Source organism: Rhamphochromis longiceps, linkage group LG22 (assembly GCF_057381845.1).
Source record: "Rhamphochromis longiceps isolate RC_006_pf linkage group LG22, R_longiceps_female_GT1.1, whole genome shotgun sequence".
In the NCBI taxonomy this organism is placed as follows: Eukaryota; Metazoa; Chordata; class Actinopteri; order Cichliformes; family Cichlidae; genus Rhamphochromis; species Rhamphochromis longiceps.
In genome coordinates, this window is record NC_140577.1 from 587665 (window position 1) to 610181 (window position 22517).

At 46.9% G+C, this 22517-nt stretch overlaps 2 protein-coding genes across 2 annotated transcripts in view; one reads left to right on the forward strand and one right to left on the reverse strand.

The window, feature by feature from the left end:
- The window catches only part of LOC146643011 (cell adhesion molecule CEACAM5-like), a 20240-nt gene extending 19939 nt beyond the window's left edge, over positions 1-301 (forward strand). Inside the window, exon 10 of the mRNA XM_085395467.1 lies at positions 1-301. This exon is cut by the window's left edge and continues 208 nt beyond it. The gene's annotated coding sequence lies outside the window, so the exon portion shown is untranslated.
- A 19843-nt stretch (positions 302-20144) lies between these two features.
- The window catches only part of LOC146643012 (glutamate receptor ionotropic, kainate 5-like), a 220118-nt gene continuing 217745 nt past the window's right edge, over positions 20145-22517 (reverse strand). Inside the window, exon 21 of the mRNA XM_085395464.1 lies at positions 20145-22375. Coding sequence (XP_085251590.1) covers positions 21626-22375 — 750 coding nt within the window. The 3' untranslated portion in view covers positions 20145-21625. The remainder of the gene's footprint in view (positions 22376-22517) is intronic.

The window sequence follows — 22517 nt, forward strand, 5'->3', positions numbered from 1 at the left end:
TTTTTATTTTTACCTCCATGTTCCTGTATCACTGGATCCTCCTCTCTTCTTCTTCTTCTTCTCTCGCTGTTAACAAACTTTATTCTTTGTCTCACCGCCGCCTCCTCTGCAAAACTCACAACACCGAAAAACTGAGACTGAGACGCTTCCTGAGCTGAAGCTGACGCACTGACAGCTACAATGAGTGACTCTCTTTATCCTGCTGAAACCTGAGGAGCACACACACACACACACACACACACACACACACACACACACACACACACACACACACACACACACACACACACACACACACACAGCTGTGATGCCTGGCTGATCACAAACACAAAGGAGGCCACACATGTAGAAATTTCAGGTTTCCAGGGTTAAAATAATGCTGCGGTTTGGTTTATCTCTTGGTCTGTACCGGGTGGGCGGGGCCTGTGTGATGGGGGACATTTCAAATGCAGCAGAGCATTTTAAAGTAAAGGTTTAGAGGCTTCCCTGGAAGCTTCGTGGGATCCCACATACCTCAGTTTATCCTGGCAGTGTTTATTTTTAGCATTTATAACGTTCCTGTTCCAGCCATCATCCACTGCGGGCATTCAGATAAAACATGGAACGATGTTTACTCAGGCTGCTCCATTTTGAAATCGCCAACAGTCCGGTCAGACGGTCCCCATCAAAGGTGTGCACACGATCCACGAGTGAAAGCGTCTGCGCTCAGTCCTGCATCGCGCAGGCTGCGATCGGCGCTTCTCCTGATAAACAGCATCGCACGGCCTGGTGTTTCTAATATTTTGTCCGTCCCACTCACATGAGAGAAAGAGCAGCTGGTGTAAAGCAGGAGCTCAGCCCGATCTGAGCGCGCTCACTTTTACTCTGATTACCTGCAGTAACTGGAAGCTCAGTCTGTGATTAATGAGGGGTGCTGTCAGCCCACCAATCAGAGAGCAGGTCTCAAACTCCCTGAAAGCACTAACAGGGAAACACATGAATGCTGTAACACACACACACACACACACACACACACACACACACACACACGGGTACAGTGCAGGGGTCCCTCCATAACCCCGGCTGCCTCCCTCCTGCAGCTTTACCTTCAGGCTGTCGCAGCGCTGCGTTAAAGTGCTGCTGCAGTGTTTAGTGGAAGTGCGCGCACACAAACAAAGGGAGGAAACTTTGAGTAGGGCAAGATTCAACACGCAGGGAAGAGGTGACGGGAAAACGGGGCTTAAAGAGTTGGGGGGGGGGGGGGGGGGGGTGTTTGTGGGCGGGGACATTCTTTGACTTTTGGAGGGAAGGTTTGGTGAGGTTCGAGGAGGTGCTGACATTCTTAACCACGATTGGACAGAAGCTGTTTTAAATGATTCACAGCTGTGCGCACACTCACGCCGCGCCCTGTTTTATTTGAAGTTCAGCTTCCAGGCAGCCGTTTGAGTATTCTGAGTCCTGCGCTCTGAGCTGATCCACCAGTTTGGTTTGTCTGGTGTGTGAGTGCGTGCACTGAGCTCCAGTAAGAAGAGTATTTATTTAGTTTACTTTATTAAAAAAGGAAAAACTTGGTAACTGGAGCTGAAGATCATAGCAGGTCTGCAGATCACACAATCAGAAGCTTTTTGGTAGTTTAAGTTTGTGTGTTTTCACAAAGCCGCCGTGACCTCGTCCTCTGATTCTGGGCTCATCGTGAAGCCTCGGCACCATTTGAGCTTTTTCAGAGACAGACGTGACCTCGTTCAGACCGCAGGGTTATCAGCTGATATCAATCCGCATAGCAAGCCATGTGATTGGATAACGGAATAAAAATGAATGCAGGGGTCCGGTCCTAGCAGCCACGCCCCCAATCATGGGAATGGTGACATGTAATCATCCAAAGATTATGTGTCAGCGTTGGAAACATCATTATTATCAAGTTTTAATGGGAGTCTGTGGGGCTGACTCTCTGCTGGACCCCTGCTGGCTGTTAGAGGAACTGCTGTGTCGGGTTTTATCTGGATCTCTGTAGCTGAGTTTCTGAAAGCCATAAACATCTCTCACCGTCTCCGGTTTGGGAAAACACACAAACAGAATGTATTAAAACCAAGATGTGAGTCCTCTGTTGTCTGAAACACGAGACGCGTGTCTTTGAATACAACACGAGCAGCTGTGGAAACTGGCCTCGCTGTAAATACATGATGATGTTCTACACTGTAAACTGTTTGTGTGACATGTTTCTTTTAATTTTATATATATATATATATATATGTGTGTGTGTGGGGGGGGGGTTTATGATTCTGTTTTTAATGTTTACAAAAACTCTCTGTATGAAATAACATTTGTATAAATACTAAAATACTAAATGAGAAAATAAATGAAAATCATGTTTTTGAAAAGCCATAAAAATTGTCAAAATATTTTCCTAACTTCTTCCCGTTTCTTGTGTTTCCTTTTACTATGAGGCTTTTTTTGAACAACCAATCAAAGTCTGTATGTGTTCAAACTGTCCAATCACAGCATGTGTGCCTGCATGCCTGTGATGACTCAGGTGAAGAACACCTGAGGGCTTGGGGGACCGTGTCTCTCACCGGCACGCCCGAGTGAAATCAATCTGCCGCAGCGCGTCATTGTTCTGCAGGTTTAAAGCTGACCTTCTGTTGTGTTGGAGCACGATCACATGAAACACGGCTACAGTTTCAGATAACGAGGTCAGCAATCCCCGTGAGCAGGCTGCTCTAAACCCTGCTTATCACAGCTTTTCCTACTTTTGCCTCTTTGTGATATAACACAGAGGGGGTGGTCCCTGCTCTTTCAATGTGAGGTTAAATGAAGGAACCCTGTGAGAGACAAATGACTCTTCCTGCAGATGGTTTGTCTCTCCCTTGTTGCACAATCTGACTTGCAAAACACAGACCTGCAACAAACTGGTTGGGACTCTGCATTCCTGTCGGTCAGGTTCGCGATAATCATATCAAATTCTTATAGTCACAAGTCACAGTTTTCCAACATCCGGCTCCAGAACCCACATTGCTATTTAAACTGGCCTGCTTTAATGGTGCCACTGAAGTGGACTGTTTCCAGTCGCTCTCTGTAATCCCTCTCTGGCTGTGCGTCCGAACAGAAATCAAATTATTGATCAGATCATTGCATTCATACTCCAAAAATGATCCTGCTGCCAGCAGAGGCCACGCCACCGCTGGATCAGACCCTGGAGAACAACCTCAGACACAAACTGGATGGATGGATGATGCATAGATGGATGGATAGATGATGGATAGATGATGGATGGATGGATGGATGGATGGATGATGGATAGATGGATAGATGATGGATGGATGGATGGATATATGGATGGATGGATGGATGGATGGATGGATAGATGATGGATGGATGGATGGATGGATGGATGGATGATGGATAGATGGATGGATGGATGGATGGATGGATAGATGGATGGATGGATGGATAGATGATGGATAGATGATGGATGGATGGATGGATGGATGGATGATGGATAGATGGATGGATGGATGGATGGATGGATGGATGGATATATGGATGGATGGATGGATGGATGGATATATGGATGGATGGATGGATAGATGATGGATGGATGGATGGATGGATAGATGATGGATGGATGGATGGATGGATGGATGGATGGTTAAGGTCTGGGGTTCAAAGGATGTGTGGAATCAGCTTTACACATACAGGGAGTGCAGAATTATTAGGCAAGTTGTATTTCTGAGGAATAATGTTATTATTGAACAACAACCATGTTCTCAATGAACCCAAAAAACTCATTAACATCAAAGCTGAATGTTTGTGGAAGTAGTGTTTAGTTTGTTTTTAGTTTTAGCTATTTTAGGGGGATATCTGTGTGTGCAGGTGACTATTACTGTGCATAATTATTAGGCAACTTAACAAAAAACAAATATATACCCATTTCAATTATTTATTTTTACCAGTGAAACCAATATAACATCTCCACATTCACAAATATACATTTCTGACATTCAAAAACAAAACAAAAACAAATCAGCGACCAATATAGCCACCTTTCTTTGCAAGGACACTCAAAAGCCTGCCATCCATGGATTCTGTCAGTGTTTTGATCTGTTCAAATCAAATCAAATCAAATCACTTTTATTGTCACATCACATGTGCAGGTACATTGGTACAGCACATGTGAGTGAAATTCTTGTGTGCGAGCTTCACAAGCAACAGAGTTGTGCAAAATACAATAATGTAAACAAGCAAAATACAAGAATGGCTACATCTGAAACTAATAAATATATGTACAATATATAATAGTATATGCATTTCTGGATGTGTATACTAAATATTTTTCTACCTGTGTGTGTGTGTGTGTGTGTGTGTGTGTGTGTACACATATTTTACAAATTAAATAGAGTAAACAATAAATAAAATATATAAAATAAATAAAATAAAATATACAGAGTTGAGACATGTGCAAAACAGTGGCATTTATATACAGTGTGTAGTGCATAATGTTGAAGTTCCAGTAGTGAAGCTGAGGTATCTATGACGTGTTCAGCAGTCTGATGGCCTGGTGGAAGAAGCTGTCTCTCAGTCTGCTGGTACGGGACCGGATGCTGCAGAACCTCCTTCCTGATGGAAGCAGTCTGAACAGTTTATGGCTGGGGTGACTGGAGTCCTTGATGATCCTCCCCGCTTTCCTCAGGCACCGCTTCCTGTAGATGTCTTGGAGGGAGGGAAGCTCACCTCCAATTATCCGTTCAGAGCACCGCACTACTCGCTGGAGAGCTTTGCAGTTGTAGGCGGTGCTGTTGCCATACCAGGTGGTGATGCATCCAGTGAGGATGCTCTCAATGGCACAGTGATAGAAGGTCCTGAGGATGCGGGGGCTCATGCCGAATCTTTTCAGTCTCCTGAGAAAGAAGAGGCGCTGCTGCGCCTTCTTCACTGTTTTGTTTGTGTGTACTGACCACGTAAGATCCTCAGCCAGATGTACACCAAGGAACCGGAAGCTGCTCACTCTCTCCACAGCAGCGCCGTTGATGGTGATGGGGGTGTGTACTTCTCTGCACCTCCGGAAGTCCGCTATCAACTCCTTTGTCTTTGCGACGTTGAGGGTGAGATGGTTGTCTTGACACCAGTGGGTCAGGGCGCTGACCTCCTCCCTGTAAGCCGTCTCATCACCGTTGGTGATAAGACCCACCACTGTAGTGTCGTCCGCAAACTTCACAATGATGTTGGAGCTGTTAGTGGCTGTGCAGTCGTAGGTGTAGAGTGAGTACAGGAGAGGGCTCAGTACACACCCCTGTGGAGCACCAGTGTTCAGTGTGATGGGGGATGAGGTGATGCTGCCCAGTCTGACCACTTGGCGTCTGTCAGACAGGAAGCTAAGGATCCAGCTGCAGAGGGAGCTGCTCAGTCCTAGATCCTGCAGTTTCCTGTCCAGCTTCGAGGGAACGATGGTATTGAATGCTGAGCTGTAATCTACAAACAGCATCCTCACATACGTGTCTCTCTTCTCCAGGTGTGACAGGGCAGTGTGTAGTGTCAGGGCTATGGCATCATCAGTGGACCTGTTGTGGCGGTATGCAAACTGTAGAGGGTCCAGTGAGTCGGGTAGTGCAGAGCAGATGAAGTCCCTGACCAGCTTCTCGAAGCATTTGCTTACGATGGGGGTCAGGGCTACAGGTCGCCAGTCGTTCAATGAGGAGATGGTGGAGGATTTGGGTACAGGGACGATGGTGGCCATTTTGAAGCAGGCTGGGACTACAGACAGAGAGAGGGAAAGGTTGAAGATGTGCGTGAACACTCCAGCCAGCTGAGCCGCGCATGACTTGAGGACGCGGCCGGGAATCCCGTCCGGACCAGTAGCTTTGCGTGCGTTCACCTTCCTGAAGCACTTCCGCACATCCTCCTCAGACACAGTGTGCGCACTGACGTCATCCGCGGTGCGCACACTGTCCGGTCTCATGGTGTTCGCTGTGTCGAATCTAGCGTAGAATACGTTTAGATCCTCACACAGAGAGGCCGTGTTCACCATCAACATTGCGTGCAGCAGCAACCACAGCCTCCCAGACACTGTTCAGAGAGGTGTACTGTTTTCCCTCCTTGTAAATCTCACATTTGATGATGACATGGCCTCCTTGTTCACCTGATCTGAACCCCATTGGGAACCTGTGGTCCATCATCCACAGGTTCCCAATGGGGTTCAGATCAGGTGAACAAGGAGGCCATGTCATTAGTTTTTCTTCTTTTATACCCTTTCTTGCCAGCCACGCTGTGGAGTACTTGGACGCGTGTGATGGAGCATTGTCCTGCATGAAAATCATGTTTTTCTTGAAGGATGCAGACTTCTTCCTGTACCACTGCTTGAAGAAGGTGTCTTCCAGAAACTGGCAGTAGGACTGGGAGTTGAGCTTGACTCCATCCTCAACCCGAAAAGGCCCCACAAGCTCATCTTTGATGATACCAGCCCAAACCAGTGGGCTGAGTGGGACTGGAGCTCTCTGCCCTTTACCAATCCAGCCACGGGCCCATCCATCTGGCCCATCAAGACTCACTCTCATTTCATCAGTCCATAAAACCTTAGAAAAACCAGTCTTGAGATATTTCTTGGCCCAGTCTTGACGTTTCAGCTTGTGTGTCTTGTTCAGTGGTGGTCGTCTTTCAGCCTTTCTTACCTTGGCCATGTCTCTGAGTATTGCACACCTTGTGCTTTTGGGCACTCCAGTGATGTTGCAGCTCTGAAATATGGCCAAACTGGTGGCAAGTGGCATCTTGGCAGCTGCACGCTTGACTTTTCTCAGTTCATGGACAGTTATTTTGCGCCTTGGGTTTTCCACACGCTTCTTGCGACCCTGTTGACTATTTTGAATGAAACGCTTGATTGTTCGATGATCACGCTTCAGAAGCTTTGCAATTTTGAGACTGCTGCATCCCTCTGCAAGATATCTCACTATTTTTGACTTTTCTGAGCCTGTCAAGTCCTTCTTTTGACCCATTTTGCCAAAGGAAAGGACGTTGCCTAATAATTATGCACACCTGATATAGGGTGTTGATGTCATTAGACCACACCCCTTCTCATTACAGAGATGCACATCACCTAATATGCTTAATTGGTAGTAGGCTTTCGAGCCTATACAGCTTGGAGTACGACAACATGCATGAAGAGGATGATGTGGACAAAATACTCATTTGCCTAATAATTCTGCACTCCCTGTACAGTGTATTTGCAGCCCATAGATAACATTGTAATAATAAAACAATATTTATATTTTTTAGGAATGACTCATTTTTATACACAGCTCCCAATTAGACAACGGAGTGAGGAGAGAACAGGCCTCATCTGGCCTTGAAGTGCGTGCTATTTCATGACAGAGTAATCCTCAGAGTTACCTGTGGATTTGGGAGCTGTTCACTGGAACACTTAATGAGCTCCAAAGAGATGTCAGTGCAGGTGAGGGAGCCGTCATCACGCTGGAACAACAAACCGAACCCACGAGAGAGCAGAGAAAGACGGCACGCACTGCCTGGACCGTTTCACCACATTCAGCACACACACACATTCAGTTCTTCAACGCAGCAGATGTCACAGATATGACAGAGTGTGTGAAAAATGTTCTTCCTCATACACACCACTTTACATCACGACACCAACTCGGAAGAAATCCCTGCTGCAAAAGTATTTAGACAAAACCACTGAAGCATGGCCGTGGTTTTGTCTACATACTTTTGGTAAAAGATGAAAGTTCTTGTACTGCAGAGGTCACAGTGGTTCTTTGGTCACATTTTACCATCATTCTAATGAAAACAGTGTATTTGGAGGAGTGTGTGCAGCACTGAACACGTCCTGGTGTTCTCTCTTATCTTGTCATCTGTTACACCTGCAAACTGAAAACCTGGTGACAAAGAACGCAGGTCAAACTTTGCAGGAAGCTGTGACGGGAGATCAGATTAGCTGCATGTTTGAGGTTTGGCTCAGTGTTCTGTGGAAGTGAGTTACACACACACACAAACAAACACACACACACACAAACAAACACACAGAAACAGACACACAAACACAAACTAACACACACACACACACACACACACACAGAAACAAACACACACACACACACTTAAACAAACACACAGAAACACACACACAGAAACACACACACAGAAACAAACACACACACACACACACACACACACACACACACACAGAAACATACACACAAACACACACACACACACACACACACACACACACACACACACAGAAACACACACACAGAAACAAACACACACACACACACACTTAAACAAACACACAGAAACAAACACACACACACACACAGAAACACACACACAGAAACAAACACACACACACACACACACACACACACACACACAGAAACAAACACACAAACACACACACACACACACACACACACACACACACACACACACACACACACACACAGAAACATACACAGACACAGAAACAAACAAACAAACAAACAAACACACAAACACAAACTAACACAGACACACACACAATCACACACACACACACACACACACACACACACACACACACACACAGAGAAACACACACAGACATACACATACACACAAACACAGACACAGAAACAAACAAACACACAAACACAAACTAACATACACACACAGACCGCCTGTGCTTGTTGCATGTTGACGTGTTGCGTGTCAAAGTGAAACCAACATTTCACACATGCAAACTTTGAAGTCAGGAAAACCAAAACCTGCAGAACCAAACTGGAGTCTGAGCTCGAGTAACACAGATCTAACACGCCGCAGCCTCTCCGAGAGCCTCGCGTGACCCTGAACGGCTGAGAGATCAATACTTACATCACTGCATCGGGCAAATGGATCTCGTCTCCATCAGCCTGAGCTTCTGAAAGCTGCTCCACACCTTTTCTTATCTCGATAAGGTTTCTAAAGAGGCGGTGTTCTCTCAAGCCTGGGTCACTGGAGAGGGCAGGAGAGGAGTGGCATCCAGCCTAAAACCGCTGCCAAGAAAGCACGCGTCTCATAAATGAATAAAGGCATACTTTAAATGCTGCTTACCTGTGCAGCACCTCAGAGTGGAACGCTACACTGCAAACACAAACTGAGGTAAAATGTGAAAACATGGTCCTACAAAACATGTTCACATCTGACAAACTAACATTTGAAACACAAATAAAGTGTGACGGGATAATTACGAGTAATGCGTGTGTGCAGGAGGCAAGGTGAAGGAGAGCGAGGCCGGGAGCGCCGGATGTGGTGTGGAAGAGAAATGGAGTGGTGGTAAGGCAAAGCAGGACAACTGGGAGTAGGATTATTAATTTCAGAAATGTAATCACTGAATACTGTAAATACAGCACAGTGAAGTGTTCGTGTCAACATTTAAAGTGAGTAGCATTCAGCCAATCAGGTTTAGGAGCAGGTGACCGGTGCAGGTAGGCCTTTTGGCGTTCACGGTGGAAAGCTGCAGGTCCTGTAAAGAAAACTGCAGAAAAAGAAGAAACTTGTTCTCGCTCGACGGCGCACACTTTGTGTTTGTGTGCGCTGGAGCAGTACGGCTGACAGGACCTGACACGCCTGCAGTATTTACTCAGGAATGTGTAACAGTAATACATGCAGGGCGGGAGTGTGGGAGGAGCCTGAGGAGAAGGCGCTCCCCCACCAGGAATTCGAGCACGAGGTCACTGTGTTACCAGCAAAGACAAAGAGTTATTCATCACGCAGCGCTGCAGAGCACACAGAGCTAGCTGTCCTCATGATGTCACAGTGTTGCCCTCACCCCCACCGGCCACAGCAGGTGGGCGCCCCTCCCTGAGCCTGCTCCTGCCAGAGGTTCCTTCCTGTTACAAGGGGTCTCTTCCTCCTCGCTGTTGCCAAGTGTTTAGGACCGTCGGATTGTTGAGTTTCTCTCTGTAGGCGACTGTTGATTTGGTGTTGAACAGAGATGTTTCAAGGCTTTCTTATCATTTCTAAAGAAGTCTGGATCAATAGTTCGTCTTTGGACCTTTTCCTCATGTTTGTGAAGTGACTTCAGTCTGCTCTGTGTTTCAGTCAAACATAAAAAGGCTCAAAGATAAGCTGTGTTGTGTCTACAGATAAAAGATAAGTTATCGAAGAGCAAATTTAACATTTTATCTTTAGACTCTGTCAGTCACGGATGGGCCTCCGCAGAGACCCGGAGCATCCGTGGAGCAGTGTGGGATCACGCTGACAGAGAACAGGAGGCAGAAACATCCAAAGAGCTTTGGGTGTCCTTCAGGAAGCCTGGAGAACTGTTCCTGAGGATCCTCACAGAGCTGACAGAGAGCTGCTCAGAGGATGAAGATGTTCCAGCCTTTGTTGTGGCCCTCTCCTCCCTGCCTTGCTTTCAGACTCTTCTTCTTTGGTGTTTATTGGCAGCTGACAGTCAACAAACTGGTGCGTTACCTTCAGCAGCTGGTATGGAGTGTGGACCAGAAAGTCACTTAAGATTAGATCCTATCATACAGACATGTGTGTCTAAGATAATTAGATGTGCCTGATAAGTTTCACTTCTTCAGTAAATCAGTTGTCTTCTTGTAATCATCAGAGCCATCGTGTTCACTCTGTATTGTTGAGTTTCTGTCCCGGCTACTTTCTGAATGGCTGCACTGGAAACGTACTTACAATGAACTGGAATCTGAACAAATGACTGATTTTAATGGTGTGGTGTCTTCAGCCCGGTGGACGGCTGATAACATCACAGCCGTTCCTCTGTCTGTGCTGAAAGCCCATCACTTATCCTCAGTGTTGGTCAAGTTACTTGAAAAAAGTAATCAGTAACGAATTACTGATTACTTCCCCAGAAAAGTAATCCCGTTACTTTTCTGATTACTTATTTTCAAAAGTAATTAGTTACTCAGTTACTTTTTAAAAACACGATTTACAACCTGAATAGGTGATAAAGCGATAGATCTTTCAGCCCAATTCTACTTTTTCTGCATAATCCATCATACAAAATGTAATCAAATGGAAAAGTCTCTTTTTAAAACTTGTTTTATTAGTTTTAATCTTTTAACTTTATGCATCAAGCAAAAATTTTAATTATCTGCAACATTCTCTGACTGGAAGAAATTAGTTTAACATGTAAACCTATTTTCTGCACATTCCAGCTCATAAAATAAAATATTTTGTGTGTTTACACTCAGTCTTTCAAATAGATCAGAATCAGAATACTTTATTGATCCCTGGGGGAAATTATTTTTTAGATGCAAGTAAAACACAGCAGAAAATAAATAAAGTCAAAGACTCAGCGGTCCTGTTGCTCTATTTTCACCTGTAAAGCAGGAGTGGGGCAGGCGGAGGTTTACCCTGGTGCAGGTGTGCCGCGGTCAGTGGAAGAATCCGCAAGTTTCTCTGTGAGTTTCCCATTACGTCGTAGCTACTCGGTGCTTGTTGGAAGTTTAGAGGTTTTTTCGCTGTAAAAAGAAGTTTTCTTCCCACGCACAGCGGACACTAATGTTTTTGTCACTTTTTATGGAATCAAACTCAAAGTAAGGTCAGTGCTTCCACGCTTTAAACGCTGCACGCTCATACTCTCTCTGCACTCGATATGTGATCCATTGTTGATCTGCACACAGCTGTTGTCACGAACGTCGCACGCAGTAACGCAGCGTTCCTACGGGAAAGTAACGGTAATCTAATTACTGTTTTTGCAATAGTAATCCCTTACTTTACTCGTTACTTGAAATAAGTAATCGGATTACAGTAACTAACGCGTTACTGCCCATCTCTGCTTATCCTGTTCCCTACGTTGATATTAAACACAATCACAGCTGCTCCCGCTCTGTTAGATATACTCTTAGATGCTGTATCAATCTGCACATGACAGCAATATTGATGAATATGTTTCTGTGCTGTTTGCCAGTTTAAAGTAAACTCCTCATTTCTCCTTTCCAACAGTGAGTCTACTGCAGCTTCTGGAAGTATCCACGGCTGTATTTCTGGTAATGACCGTTTGACTTATTGACCTGATCTATTCACAGTCCAAATAAAATGGCTCACGTCTTTTTCTTCTTTCTCCAGCCCAGCTGTTTCCCGATGATCCGCCCAGTAACTCAGTGTTAACTGTTCTCTTCTTTCTCCTGGTTCTACCTGTCTGAGTTCACCTGTACAGAGTCTCAATGCTCCGTACTGGACACGATCTAACCCGAGCCACACATGCACACACTGACCTGTATATAAGCCTCAGGCCTGTTCTGTCACGTCCACTCAAACTTCTCATGATGTTTAACACTTTCTTGCATTTGTCTGAACGTGTCATCAAACCAAACCTCAGGAAATGTTATTTCACTTCTTCTACTTTAGTTTAACGTCCTTACTTGATGTCTTTCCTTGTAAAAACATTGTTCGTACCCACTCGCGTGACGGTCCTTCAGCTTTAAAACCACTTCCTGTACCTTTCTAGTAATAAACTCCTTCCTCTCTTCCACACATGTCGCCATCATCTGCAAAAAGGGAAATCCCATTCCTCCGTCTACAACACATCATTTATCATCAGTGAAAATGATAAAATAATAAGTGACTCGCTCTGCTCCACTGTGGTGTTACATTTCCTACTATACACGTCTTTGAATACTTGTTTCCTGTCCTTACTTTATCCATCTGTGCAGTCGCCCTGATACCATCTTTAATTAGTAAACCTTGTCTCCACATCTTATCATACATGCTTTCTCAACATCATAAAACACTGCTATAATTCTTTCTTTCTTTGCTTTGGCTTTTCAAAACTCCAGTTCCAAGCTCGTGTGTTTCTACTTCTCCTAAAACCACTTTGTGATTCATGCCCCTTTGTCCTATACAGTATGTCAGCCTTGCATGCATCTTTTTCTCCATTCAAGCAGTTTGTTCTGTAGTGTTTTGCTGTTGTGTCATCTCTGCCTGGCTCGTGTGTCGGTACCACCCTCTTTTTAACGGGACCAAAAGTAGTTGGACAGTTCAAGTGTGGGCAATTCCTTCTTTATGCCAAAATACATAAGTAAATAAATAAAAGGTCTGAGTTGATTTGACAGATTGTGCTGTGAACAGAGTACATGTGGTCAAAGCAGCTCTCTATACAAGACATCCTTAAACACCATCTGAGAAACGTCTACAATCGCAGGAGTGGCAAAATCTACAGGCTGGTGCATCGTGAGGATGAAAGAAAGCACCGGTGAACAACACACCTGGACAACCACCAGCCTGTCTGTGTGGCTTTTCTGAAGGCCCTGGAGAGGAGGGTGGAGCAGCTGGGACTTCAATCAGCAGCACCTGATCCACCGGAGTCACCCAGCCCTCAGAGCTCGGGGACGATGTGGTCCTCCTCTCCGACGGGCTGTTGGCTGTTTCAATCCTCCAATCCTGCAAGAGACGTTAAAAAGACATAAATTAATGAGATTTGTTATTAGCCCCACTATCGCCCCCGTGTGGCACAGCGGGTCATTGCTGTCTGAATAAGTTCTCGTGTGTGTGTGTGCAGCAGGTTTTACTGTCCCTGTGTGATTACAGGCTGGAGTAATAACAGGCTTGCTTGGAGGAAGAACAGAAGCTGAAGCTTGGAGCTTGTTTCCTTCTCTCTCAGTGTGGGAGTCAGTCTGAATCAGACCGCTAATGATTTCATTTACAGGGCCGGACTTTTCCCCACAGCAGTCTGAGGTTTGATCATCTACAAGTCAGAATATATTCATGCTTCTGTTACACCACCCAGTTTTCCAGCTGAGCAGCAGAGACTGTTTTAATGCGCAGAGCGATGAGAGTGTTATCGACCGCATGAAGAACTTCCTGAGGACGGAGATGTACCTTTGCAAGAAGATGTAAACAACGAAAGTGAACTTCTGCACAGCTGGACTCGCTTACTGCTGGAAACTTTATGAGCTTACACTGAAACCTAATACAGTTCAGTAAGATGTCATTATAAATGTGTTACATCCACCTGTCAGTCAAACAGGCCACGCCCCTACTGACGGTAGAAACTATCCATGAAGAATAAAAGCAGGCTGTAAACACGTCTGCTCTTCTGCAAAGCTCGACTGACTCGTGGGCGGAGCTGTAGGTGCAGAGAACAGGAAGTGCAGTCGTTAGAGGTCACACTGCTGCGTCACCATGACTGGAACTGCTCTTCCAGCATGTTTGAGTGAGTGTTCCAGCCCATACGCTTCATATTTAATGGATGGAGTGATGAGAGTGATATTGATCCTCTGGTCTAATGTTCAGGAAGTGAGGACCGAGATCAGCTCAGGACACTTTGAACTGGTCCTTTAAGTGGTCTGGAGTAATTACTGGATCATTTCATCCTCAGTTGGATGAAACTCAAAGAGAAATTTGTACAAATCAAACCAGAAACTCCCACAAACTGTCTGAAAAGGAAACAGTCCCTGTGAGCAGGGAGGACATGGACCACAGGAGCTCAGCCCTGCTTCAGGCTGACAGTCAGAGCGCCACGGTTACCGGGGAAACACTGTCACAGAACCAGCTTTCTGATTGGCTGTCCTAAATACAACGTTTGAGTGGCAGGTGGGCAGAGCTTTATTTATACAGCGCCAAATCACAACAGTCACCTCGAGGCACTTTAAGGTCGACCCTACAATATTCCAACAATCATATGACCCCCTATGAGCGACAGTGGGGAGGAAAAACTCCCTTTAACAGGAAGAAACCTCAGGCAGAACTAGGCTCAGGGAGGGGCGGCAGAAGCTTTGAGCATGAGATGGCCTCATGAGCCATCTCTCTATGACATCATCCAGAGCCAAGAGTAGAAAAAAGGGTGTGAAACTGAGTGCTGGGCCCACAGCGACCAGTGGACACACACATCCATACGTTATAACTGCAGAGTCGTTACCCTACAATACGAAGCGCCCTGTGTGTTGTTGTGGTTTAAACTGAATCACTGAAATGAGCATCCACAGTGTGACAGTACATGTTTAGGTCCCGGGTGATTTCCTCGCCAGTTTGTGAATCTTTAGACAAGTTCAAACTAAACCTGCCCCAACAAGCCTGACATTCAAATACAAAACGTAGAAATGAAATGTTGTGGGAATGTATTAATCCGCAGGGCATACAAATCCCAGCTGGCACAGTCTGAGCGATTTGTCCCGACACGGCCACCTGAGTCATGTTCAGTCAAACAGCAGCAGGGGCCGTCTAATTGCTGGAAACGTTTGAGTCCAGCGTCAGTGTTTGTGTTTGGATGGATTTCATGCTCACACAGAAGAAGCCTGTTCTTTTATTGGAAGTTCTCCAGATGAAGGTGTATGTACAGCATATGTAAGTTGAATAAGGAAGCTCTATGGTTTCAGGTGCGTCCGCCCTCAGGTGTCTAAGCCTGGGATCACTTCCACTCTCTGCATCTTTCAGCCTCCGGCAGGCTCTACGTTGTGTCAGCCATCAGCGGCCTCGTCGCAGCCTCCATCTCTACCCCTTGCTAACCACACCTTCCCCAGTATCTCACTCTAATGGTGCTCATGCGTGCTTTGCTTGTGCCATGCATTACTGGTTACGTGCACGTGCTTCCTGTAGAACTCCTGCATCAGTAAGAGAGCTTTTCCTTTCTTTGAGCTCAATGCCTGTCATTGCCGGGTTCTGCTCCGCTGAGGCGGGCCATCGGAGTCTAACCTCTATCTAAATTCTGTGTATCAATAAATCATTTCTCTCCATAACAACCTACAGATGTGGAGGAAGCACCGGCCTACACGTGATGAAGCTCTACCGCAGACAGGTGATTGTCCAGGTGAGTAAAACCAATCTGAAGACCTTCAACTGCTGGATACGCTAATTATTAGAACATGTAAACACAAGAGTCATTTAACTTGACAGAAAATACTGTGCAAAAGTCTTGAGCCACCCCTAATTTTTAAATCCTGCTTTGACGATCTTTCTGAAAGTCACTGGCTGTGAAGGCGGCTGCTGTTGGATTTCCTTCTGAGAGCAGATAGCTGTTTAAAGGTACGCTCAATAATTAGTTGAGTTTATAGAAAAAAGATATTGTACTCATGAATAAACATCCTATAATTAAAGTTATCGTTTACTAAAAATGCTGAGGAGCGGGTCTGCCGTTTGAGGAGCCGCCATGTTTCCCTGTTGTATTTGACTGCAGCAGCCGGGAGGGGCGTCTCCCACCAAAGGTGGAGGTGAAGAGAATCCGTAGGCTTTGGATGCTGCGCAGGGACATTTACATCCATGTCTGCAGCTTCAGACTTGAGATATGAACTCATGCTTATGATTTATCATCTGAGAACGTGTCCCCTCATCAAAGAAATGAAAACGTGAAAGTTACCACATCATCATCTGCACCTAATAAAACGTCACCAAGGCTCATCTCCTGAACTGAGGTCAGAATTATTCTTCGAAGCAGCAGATTAATATGAGCCTGAGCTCAGGTTATTGCTGCTGGCCTCCACAGCAGTCCCAGTTTCTCCTCTGGGGAAACAAACTGGTCTCTCTGAGCAAACATGTGCCATCCCAGCGCCGCAGCATCGCTGAGCGGCTGCAGCAGACGGAGCGAGGCCCAGTGCCTTTAATGTGCACTCCATCTTTAGCTTCACAGCTGCGTGCACACCACATTCATCGTGACCTTTCACCTGCTCTTGTCATGACTCCCACCAGCTTCTCCTGAAAAAGGCGAACTTACCGAATCATTACACCACATTTATTTCTGGAAGCAGTGTTGCATCATGTGACGTCTGCATTTGCATATTTGAGGAAATGATGCGTGTGATTAATCACCGACTGACAGCCTGAGGGGGCGTGTCACTGATTTATTGCCTTTTACAGTCATTGTCACATCCTTTGAATCTGACAGTGTCGCAATCTAAAGCCAGCATGTGTGTCATGTTCAGTAAACTGCACCAATTTAACGTGAAATGCAGAGTCGGACCTTTGATCTGTTTCTTCATAATTCTGCAGAAAACCTTCAAAGCTCGTGTCATCAAAGGTCTCCTGCTCACCACGCTTTCATCTTCCTGGGTTCCTTCTAGCACAGTCTTCATCTGCCCCTCATTTCTTTCTGTTTTGCAGTAAAGCATGAAATACGTGCAGAGATTTATTCAGACATTCATGTGTATTTAGTTAAAAACAGAGTTTGAATATTTTAATCTGGAGCTCAGTGTGAGCTCTGTGAGGATCCTCGGGAACAGTTCTCCGGGCTTCCTGAAGGACGCCGGCGTGTTCGCTGTCAGGATGAAGCTTCAGTGATGCTGAGGCTCTGATAGTTCCCCCGTGTGTTTCTGTCCAGGCGTGCTTCCCTGTGCTGGCGGCGTGTTTGGATCGTTGCCGTGCTGAAACATGAAGCTGCTGTCAGTCAGATGTTTGTGATGGTTTTGGTGCTGGATTCAAATCTGATAGCAAATTTTCATTTTGTCAGTTTTGACAATATCTCAGATCTGCAGCTCCGAACGTCGACAGACGTCTGCGCATCGCGTTTGTGATCAGATGATCACACATGAAGAGGAGCTGTGGTCATGGCTGTGTGAAGAGCCGATACGAGAGGATTCAGCTGAACTGGAACTAAGCCACACCCTGCGTGGGTCACATGACACGTGGTGCAGAAGTACATATACTCTTCAGTGAAGTAGAAGTACACGTGTGTGATAAAAAAGTACCAACTGTGACCGCACCACAGCGCAGCGGGCTGACCTTTGACCTGCAGGCAGCTGTGTTTGGATTGTTTCACTGTTTGCAGGATTTCAGTAGATCATCATCTTCATCGTGAAGAGGAAACCTGCGACGCTCTAAGAGACAGATATCAAACCTGTGCTTTGGTGTGTTTGACCTCTCAGGACAGAAATGTGTTCAGATATTTATGTGTCTGAGACCGTTTCTATTAAAGCGCCACCGAGAACGCTGAATCTGCAGGCGGAGATGTTTTCTGTTCTTAGCTTTATTCACAGATGCAGTGAAGAAGTGTCAGGAGCAGAGAGACGTGCGGTAAAGACGGCGGACTCGAGCCCGGGCCGGCCGCTCTCAGCCGTACAGCCCGAGCTCGAGTCCGGGACCCGCGGCTCGAGCCTTATTATTAATAATTATATTTGTATTATTGTTGCCATATCAGCCTCCAGGAGCCCAAAATAAAAAATGACAGATGATGAATAAAGATGACATCATGCTTGTCTGGTGGTTTTCACTGCAGAGGACGCAGCGAAACATTTTATTATTGCTGTCAAACACAAACGTCTGTGACTCACGTCCTCCACGCCGTAACCTGTCATGTTGCTATTAAAGAAACCAGTGACTGTAAGTGAACGAGCCGTGGGCGTCGACCAGCAGGAGGAGGCACTCACAGGAGCAGCCTGCTGATGTCACTTCCTGCTCTTTGGAAAATTTGTTTGTGCAACATTTTCTGCTGAAACCTGCGAGTCAGCATCGTGCATCCTGTTCCCAGCAGCGCCATCTGATTCCCTCACACAGGTACACAAACCCACAGGAGAGGAGGAGGAGGAGGAAGGCGTGAACATGGCCGAGCGCCTCCTCGGGTTAACGGCTTCTCTCCTCACTGAAAAACGCAACTGTCCCAGCCCGGCTCGCTGTCACGACACCACGCTACAGCGGGCCGCCATCAAAAAGCTCCAGTCACAGCTGATCACATGGTCACATGGTTTTATTTATGACCCTGTTCCCACGGCTGTGATCACTCCATCATGTTTCTCACTAACATCAGCCTGGTGGAGGGAAGTTCAGGTACATTTTCATCCATAGCTGTCAAGTTAACATGCATCTGCCATTTCATTAGGTACACCTGGTAGCTTACGCAGGCTTTAAAACTCCCCAACATGTTAGCAGCTGCTACGCTGGAAGTCCTCATTCTCACTGATTCAGGTGAGTTTGATGACAGTGCTCACAGGCAGCGTGATGGAGAAGATGAAGAAAAGTGCTGTAAACAGTTTACTGTCTTTGTGGATTTTAGAAATAAACTTGATCTTAAGTCAGTTTAGTGTCAGTGAGTTTCCACAGTCAGTCTGACTTTGGTTTCTCTTTGTTTCAGTCTTTATTATTGTTGTGTGGACGGCTTGTGTCAGACGGAGAGTCAGTGCATGTATTACAAGAAAAAGACCTTTCAGTAAGCACGTCCATCAGACTTCTGCAGCGTCCTCTAAAGCTGGACTCTTTCCTCCTGCCGAGGCCACTCGGGGTTAAATAAAGACCCGTTTGCATCACACAGCTAAAGAGCAGAAGTTTCAGTTCTTTTAATGAACTTCATCATCTGAATTATCTTTTGAGGAAAACCTCATAACCTCCAGAGATAACCCAGTCATGACGTCTACTCTGAAGCACCACCAGCTGAACTGCCTTTCATTCAGAGTTTCCTACACTGTTTGTGCATCACACCTTATTTTTGAATGAAGAATCATTATCATTGATAGGAACAGGTCAGGATCACTTTAAATCCATCCTAACGATTATTTTTAAAGGACACAGAGCTGCGTTTGCTGCTTTTCACTCATGGGTGCAGCGCTATATTAATGGGGAGGAGGATTTGTATGTAGGGAATGAAATACTGTTGAACCATGTGTGAAATAAATAAATAAATAAATGTCACATTAAGGAACGACTCGCTCCAACTTCCACATTCTTACCTGCTGATGTGAACACGCCTGCCTCAGCTGTGGCTTTCCTTAGTCTGCACCGCCCTCTGCTGGCTGCCCTCTGTTACTGCAGCATCCCTGCAGGTGTCCTCATGAATGATGTCAGAGGTGATTTCTGTCCCGTCACATGTGACGGGGCTCATTTCTGCTCACAGTCACTAACCTGCTGTTGTCGTGGCAACGTGGCTGGATGTAAACGCTCTCTGCTGGGTTCTGGCTTTGATGGAGAACGTGCACAAATAAAATAAAAATGCAGGATTAGAGTTAAAGCTGAAAGAAAGACACCAGGAACTCAACCTCGTCCACCCGGCTCACGCTGCATCCGTGGCTGCTGTTACACTTGATGTACGCGTCCACAGGACATTCCTAACCGGCGTTAAACGAATTCCCCATCCCTCGAGTTCTGAATGAACAGCTGATCACAAAAACATGGAATATTGGGAATCAAACAACAAAACAAACCCTGTGTGCTGCTCCGTGACCAGCAGCCCAACCCCACCTTCACCTCCTCCACCCGGGGCACCTCAACACACCTTTCAGTTTTTTATTTATTTATTCCAAACATGAGTCTATATATTGAACATCAGAGGGCGGCACCCCTCCTACAGTCACCCCACAAGTCAATATCAATAATAATAATAATGATAACAAGAGAATCAATAATGTCCTGCTGATCTGAGGGGAAAACATCAGGAAACACACACACACACACACACACACACACACACACACACACGCGCGCGCGCGCGCGCGCGCGCACGCACACACGCACGCACACACGCACACGCACGCACGCACACGCACGCACACACACGCACGCACACACACACACACGCACGCACACACGCACACGCACGCACGCACGCACACACGCGCACACACACACGCACGCGCACGCACACACGCGCACGCACGCACGCACGCACACACGCACGCACACACACGCACGCACACACACACACGCACACACACGCACGCACACGCACGCGCACGCACGCACGCACACACACGCACGCACACACGCACGCACACACACACACGCACGCACGCACACGCACACACGCACACACGCACGCACACACGCACGCACACACACGCACGCACGCACACGCACACACACACGCACGCACACGCACACACGCACACACACACACGCACACACGCACACACACACACATACACGCGCACACACACACACTCTTTCTCCTCAGCTGCTGCTTCACTTCCTGCATGTCAACAAACTATAATTATATATTTTGTAATTGTAACTTTATATTTTCTTTTTTATAAAAAGGAAAAAAATGATAACAAAAATAAAATTAAATATAAATATAAAAATGATGTTATAAAATACAAATAAAATGATTAAATGATAAAACAAATACAGATGTGTGTAACAACTGCAGCAGCTGTTCGTTCATTTCATAGTAAAAAAGGGAAAAAGTCAACAGGTTGTTTTTTTGTACAGCAGGTCCAAATTATTCAGCGATGGAGCTCAGCGCCGCCGGCAGCTGACAGGTGACCTTTAGAAATGAGACAACTCGGCGATCAGATCGCTGTGACATCAGCTTCAGGTTCGGGACGAGGAGGAGGAGAAGCTCCTCTGATTGGACAACAGGACAGGAAATACAATCACAGACTTAGTTTTTCTTCTTCTCCACTTTGTGTGAGTGTGTGTGTGTGTATCTGTAGCGTTTCGTCTATACAAACACCTGGATCAGTATCAAACCTCAGTCTGTCTGAGTCCTCGTTGCTCGGCATGGAGTGAGACGATTGGCTGAGGGTGGGTCGGCCTCAGACAGTCACTTCCTGTTTGTCTGCTTTAATCCAAAAGGTAAAAAGTCCGTGAGTAGTCCTCCATCCCCAGAGCGGGTCAATCCGCTCACCCCTGTAAAGGTTTGGTGCAGTCCACTGACGTGTCTTTGCTTTAATGGATGACCCCCACAAACGGGTCAGAATGGTTTCCTCCTTTGACCCCTGCTGGAGAGCCAGTTTAGACCAGTACAGCTTTGGGGTCAATGTGTTTGTGACCTTTGACCCCACAGACAGCATCCTTAGGCTCAGTCGTGTCCGCTGAGTAAGTCTGTCGGTGGGTGTGTTGGGGTCTTGTTGGGGGGCAGCGGCCGGGGCGGGGGCACAGGTTTGTTTTTGTACCGCTGCGGGCTTGCCACGCCCCCGTCGCTGTCAGCTCTGTCCGTCGGCATCGGGGGAGGGGGCGGCGGAAGGCGGGGCAGCGACATGGAGCCGTGGTGATAATGGAGATGATGGTGAGCGCTGTGACGGGGGTGAAGGCCTGTCATCGCCACTGAGGGCGGGACCCGGGAGCAGGAGGAGGCGGAGGAGGACGGGGAGGGCGGAGGGGGTGGGGTAAGCGCGGCCGGTCGCAGGCTCTGGATCCGCCGGCACTCCTGGCAGATGCGTACGTGACTGCAGGCCTGCAGGAAGCTGCGCGGGGGGGCGGGCGGAGCCACTAGGGCTGACGCAGGAGGGGGGGTGGTGGTAGAGGTTTTGGTGCCCAGCGGGTCCTCCAGGAGCCTCTGTGGCCCCGGGCCCAGATCGGGGCATCCTCCCATCCCGACCCCTGCCAACCCGCCCGTCATTGGGCCGGCGCCACTGTACAGTTTCCCGTTGCTGAGACGCATCTCTCGAATCAGGCGGATGGGGCGGGGACCGGCCAGAGTCAGGCGGGATGGGTGACGTAGGACTCCGCCCCCAGTGCTGGTCAGGGGTCGGCGCCGACGGGATCTAGAATTCTTCTTACAGGATACGGCATTACGGAACTCCGTCAGCATCTCCTGACAGACGGAAACCTGAGAGAGAGAGCAAAGGCACTCAGCTACACCCTTCACACTCTGATGGAGGCCCCCCAAACTCCAGCTACACCCTTCACACTCTGATGGAGGTCCCCCAAACCCCAGCTACACCCTTCACACTCTGATGGAGGCCCCCAAA